The 5,521-nt window shown below is 37.7% G+C and overlaps 1 protein-coding gene and 1 long non-coding RNA gene across 2 annotated transcripts in view; both read right to left on the reverse strand.

Annotated features, from left to right (window-relative positions):
* Positions 1-484: 484 nt before the first annotated feature.
* On the reverse strand, positions 485-1,790 carry LOC106512803 (uncharacterized). The gene is made up of 2 exons (XR_001309724.1): positions 1,257-1,790; positions 485-924 (listed from the first exon to the last, which is right to left on the reverse strand). It is a non-coding gene; the product is annotated as an uncharacterized LOC106512803 (long non-coding RNA).
* A 530-nt stretch (positions 1,791-2,320) lies between these two features.
* The window catches only part of LOC106512811 (glutamate decarboxylase 1), a gene marked incomplete at its 5' end in the record, with an annotated part of 14,152 nt that continues 10,951 nt past the window's right edge, over positions 2,321-5,521 (reverse strand). Inside the window, 5 exon segments of the mRNA XM_014001343.1 lie at positions 2,321-4,589; positions 4,762-4,851; positions 4,983-5,090; positions 5,177-5,326; positions 5,403-5,481. Coding sequence (XP_013856797.1) covers positions 4,416-4,589; positions 4,762-4,851; positions 4,983-5,090; positions 5,177-5,326; positions 5,403-5,481 — 601 coding nt within the window.

Consider the following 5,521-nt stretch of genomic DNA (forward strand, 5'->3'; position numbering starts at 1 on the left):
ATTTTGTTGTGGTATGAGTTATTTTGCTAACAGACAAACAGGGTTAAGTCAGACAAATTTCATGCCATCTTTTAGCCCTAAGAATATATGTTGGGGGTGAGTCTCAGCCACAATCTTCCCTAAATTTAGCTCAATAACTTAAACATTTACTGAATGATATTTGTTTTGTGTTTTTTGACGTTTGCAAGCTGTGGCAGTCATTTTGAATCAGGTTGACGTCAAAAAGGTAATCAGCTGCAGATATGTACATCTAATGATTATTTTTCAGGAATTTCATTAAAATCGTCTGAGTGGTCCATGAAATTCTGAGTGGTCTTGGAATAAACACTCTCTGCAAATATACACTTTTAAAGTAAAATATACATTAGTACTTTGTGTGTGTATTGTAAATTTTAAGTTAAATGTGAATTCATATTTTTGAATATGTTGAGTGACCTTTTCACAAAATATTTCTCTGTCAAGACAAAAATGTTTCATACAGCTCTAACATTTTTAGATGCTTTATTTTAAATTTCTGATGGACATTCAAGTCCACAGTAAAACAAATCTTTCAGTCCACCAGAATATCTACCAAAAGAAGGGCTTTTATCTAGAGTGGACACGCTGATGRGTTTTCAGATGTACTGCCTGGGTGAATCTCTTCTCACACTGGGTACAGGCATAAGGCTTCTCTCCAGCGTGGACATGAAGGTGAACCTTCAGATTGGTTGAAGTGATGAATCTCTTGTCACACTTGGTACAGATGAACTTTCTTTCACCAGTGTGCTTGGGTTTATGTACTTCTAAATCCCTTGAGGCTACAACACATTCTTCACTCTGGTCGCTGCAGTGAGGTTTAACTGGAGTGTTGATTGACTCAACAAGCAGCTTCTGGACAGAACCATCTCCATCAGGGTCTTCAGGTTCTTCTTTGACTGTACAAGTCTTTTTCAATGGCACACGTACAAAAAGAGGTGAAAATCAGATTCAGAAATCCAAAAACACRACTGCTACCTGAAGGAAAACGTGACTTAACTAAAAGCCCCATTTCCTTTTTATAAAATTAGCATGGCTCACATGTAACAAAATGCTTTGTTTCTCTGTAGTAACAGCTCAGAAATATCACACAGTTTAGACTGTCATCATAATAAGACTTATTTTTAATGCCAGAAGTTCAAGTTTCTAAAAGTCTTCATCATGTGTTTTGAATGCTTGTTCTGTTACCTAGCAACCAGTATAAACTTTCTTCAGGACAACTAAAAGCCCTGCTGACTTACCACTGGTGATAAGGTTAAATCCATGGTTCTTCACATCCATGAGCAGAAACTTCTCCAGTTTTCTGAATCAGCTCTGACAAATAACAACAGTGTCATGAATCATATCTACTATAAAACACTGGAGTACAGAAAAATCAAGTTGAGACATATTCTAACTAAGAAAATGTCAAAGAAAAAAAGAACAATTATAGACTACAGCAGTATMTCTTCAATTAAAACCTTTCTTTGATAATAAAACAATTGTGTGAACTAAACAAAAGTAGAATACTTAATAAAAGTTGTAGAAAAACCGTTTTTATTTACTATGTGGGTCAAACTAGCTCCTGTAAGTTCWAGAGGTGTTTTTGAAATGTATCAGGAAGAGAATTGTACTCATGACTTCCTTGGTAACAAAATTCTACCAGTCTGATGCAGATGTTTTAAATGAAAAACAAAAGTGATTTATTGTACTAAATTCARTGTAAACWATGAAAGTGTGAAAAGGAAAACAAATTGTATAGGTCCTCTGGACGGGTTCTTCTTTAATGAAGCGTTTCGTCTCTCCTCCAAGAGACTTCTTCAGTCTGAGAGTTTCAGGCAAAATTCAGGCTTTTGAGTCCTGCCTCCAGGTGACTGATACTCACATCACATGGCTATCGTTCACACCTAATTAACACCTATTGTTAACAGGGGGTGGAGTGATACTGCCAATGGCAGCACTGTAGGAGGGGGACAACTGAAAACGGAGGCCTCCACCTGAACGATAGCCATGTGATGTGAGTATCAGTCACCTGGAGGCAGKRCTTAAAAGCCTGAATTTTGCCTGAAACTCTCAGACTGAAGAAGTCTCTTGGAAGAGAGACGAAACGTTTCATTAAAGAAGAACCCGTCCAGWGGACCTATACAATTTTTTTCCCTTTTGATTTTTTACCTGGATTACTGAGATGCATCAGGACAATGAAAGTGTGGTTTTATGAAAAGTGCTCAGCGACTCAGTTAATTAATGATAAACAGATTTTAAAGAAAAAAAGTAAAAAAATAATTTAGTTGTGAAGTGATTTAAAAACCAAAGCAGCATGAAGAAATTGTGCCTGCAGATGTTGTCTTTATTAGATTTTTACAGCAGGATTATAGCTCTATTAAGGTGCCAATGATAAACGCTACATAGGATAAATTCATCCCAACTAATCTGGAATATACAACTGTTTCATAAATCTTAATACAATTGCAATACTGTGCATTTTCCTGTTCAAGCAAAAGGCTTAATGATTAATATTTTTATTTTCCTCTAAACATTGAAATGTGCCTATAGAAAGCTTGTTGTGTCCAACAAACATTTGCATATTGTGGTTTCACTCCACTTTACTCGTCATGGTTCAGACAATCAGGTGTGCCAAGAATTAAAGCTGCCCCATTAACATGATATACAAATGTGCTTTTTATCTTTAATGAACAGCAGCAGCAGCTGGCCTGCCGGTGTCAGAGCAAAGTGTTTWAACAACATTTGATCATTGCACAGTTACACAATTGCACTAAAGTTAAAGGCAGCAAATCAAGCTTYTTTTATAGAAACATTTGAGTCCATGAATGTAACTCAAGCCTTCTTTGGTTCACAAATACAGCAAAAAAACAAAACAAATCATGACTGGTATTCAAAATGTTAGTTTCCAAAAAGAAAAAAAATGAAAAGAAAATGTTACAAATTAAAAGCAGAACAAGGAAACTATTCACAATTATAATTTCTCAATATAAATTTTGAACGGCTGATTCACATGAAGTATTTTACTGTAAAATTAGGACACATTTGACACAAAATSTAACAATGTTTACAACAATCTACAGAAAAGTCTAAAAACATGGCAGTCACTAACAGAGACTGTTTTAAATGTTCCGCCTTCAGCCGCAAATCTAAGGGAAACAACAGCAACGGTGCTGCGATTCTTCCATAATCAACATACAAATACTTAGAATTACATACTGTGTTCATATTAATGCAGTTTTGTGTTTACACTAGGGGGTAATTGTGTGGAGCATATTTAAATGYCACTGGCTATACTCTCTGCTGTCCTGTTTCCAAAAAGTGTGAGTGCTTTACATCCAAATCCTTTTTAAACCTTTTATTTCATTTATTATTTTTTAATAGAAGTGGCAGTTCTGTGGTATTCAGGACAGATTTGTGTCTGTTTTCAGAGAAGCTGTGAAAATTATAACATCTTTGATTTCTCTGCTGGCTTTTATTAACCGGGGAAATTCAATTTGATTACTTTTTCATGCTGTTCTAACTGGTCCACAAACATCTCCACTGTTTTGGAAACAGATTTAAATCTACTCTACATAAACAGGATCATGTGTTCAAACTCTTTAAATTATGTGGTTTAGTCCCACATACTCTTAAACAAGAATGTGATTGGTCTTTGCTTTTCCCAAGATATCCTGGTTTGCCAATGTTTTCATTATACATCGCTGCTGCTAGGGACTGAGGGAGACAGAAGCACGCAGGGTTTAATGATAATAATATTCATTGTGCATCGCCATAAAGACCTGTTGGCAAAAAAATTTATGCCTTCATGAGAYAAAAGGGAACAGAAAGCCAAGCTAAAGGCTCATAGTTCAGATCTTCTGAGGTGGTAAAAATGGTATGAACAATAAATTTCTTACTTGTTGTAGATAGCTTTTCGAATAGTTTAATTCTGATCAGAAAGATAACAGCTAGTCAGAACAAGGCCAAGACTAAAGTGGCTTCCTGTGGTTTCCAATGTCTAATTAAAAGAAAATTATAGGCATTTATGCAAACACTGTTCTAAACATTTTCACTAATTTCAGTTTTACATTGCATGACTTTTCTATATTAACATGTACTGCAAGAAATGCCATATCACTGTTGCTTTTTGAGGTTGCAAAGAATCACAACGTTTTTCTTGTAACACGTAAAGTAACTGTTTGTAGTTTTTGCWTTTGTAAAGTCTTTGAGAATGAAGTTATTTTAAGTTATCAGCTCAGGCTCAACCTCTGTCTGACTAGCTGTCAGGCTGGTCAGAATTAAACTATCTCTCCAAAGTGAGGATGTTAAAGGAGCCATCTGCAAGTCAAATAACTCATCTTAACCTTTCCACAGTGTCTTACTTCAGAAGATTTGAACTGTCCTTTTAAGTTGGAAAACACCCTCTTTACAGATTATTTTTACAAGTCTTGGCCCAGCCGCTCAATCTCCTCGACCAGGAAGTCGATGTCCGACCTGCCGGCAGCAGGGTTGGAGATGACCATGCGGAAGAAATTGACTTTATCCCCTTGTGGCTGGTAACCCACCATGGTGGTACCCGCCTCCATCATCATCGCCTTGATCTTTGGGGCCACCTGTTGCAGACATTTGAACAGAATTACAAACCAAATATTTGCTCCCACCTCTAAACGCAGCAGTGCACTTGAGTGTGTTGTTTTCTGCAGTGTGAACGAAGGTGCATAAATCAGCGTGAGAGAAGAGAGGAAGTAGAAATGAGGCCTAATGCTCCAATGAATGAGTCATCACCTTGTGCAGTCTCTCGCGTCTCTCCTCACCATCAGGCAGGTGGCGCAGGCTCGGTGGTATGTACCAAAAGCAGACATTRGTGTGCTCCGGCTGATAAGAGAAAACATTTGTAACGTGCTCGTGATAAAAAATTGCTGTGTCATCAAAGCAAAGTGAACCAATCACTCATGTAATTAAGTTGAATAAAACACTATTTAGGACTTWTGAAAAGATCGTCTTACCTCTCCGTTGAACACCATCTCAAAGCCCTCTCTGTTTTTTATTTTCTCATACAGGTATGCTGACAGGTCCAGGCACTTGTCGATTTGATGTTCAAATCCTACTGTTCCCTTTTAGTTAGATGAAAAAAACAATTTTACAACCAAACGCATGGACAATAGAAGCAGAGAGCGTAAAACAGCAGATGAGCTCACACCTTTGCCTTCCACATGAGCCAGAATTTAAAGATGTCAACATGGCGTCCGCACTGAATGGCTTTGTCACCAGTGTCATACATCACATCGTATGGTTTGTCTGGCTGGAAGAGGTAACCCGCGCTCATGGAGTTGCAGCCTTGTAAAAGCCCCTGCAGGAGACAGAACGTTAAAGAGAGATAAGTGTTTAAAKAAATACAAGCTCACATGCAGACCACACAGACTCACCTCCTCTCTGATCAGAACAGCAGAGCACTGCAGCAGCACGCCCATCATCTTGTGAGGGTTCCAGGTGACTGAGTTAGCCCTGCACAGGCAGAGGAATGATGTGAACCAGAGGGTAACAC

This window comes from Austrofundulus limnaeus, unplaced genomic scaffold, assembly GCF_001266775.1.
Source record: "Austrofundulus limnaeus strain Quisiro unplaced genomic scaffold, Austrofundulus_limnaeus-1.0 Scaffold9, whole genome shotgun sequence".
In the NCBI taxonomy this organism is placed as follows: Eukaryota; Metazoa; Chordata; class Actinopteri; order Cyprinodontiformes; family Rivulidae; genus Austrofundulus; species Austrofundulus limnaeus.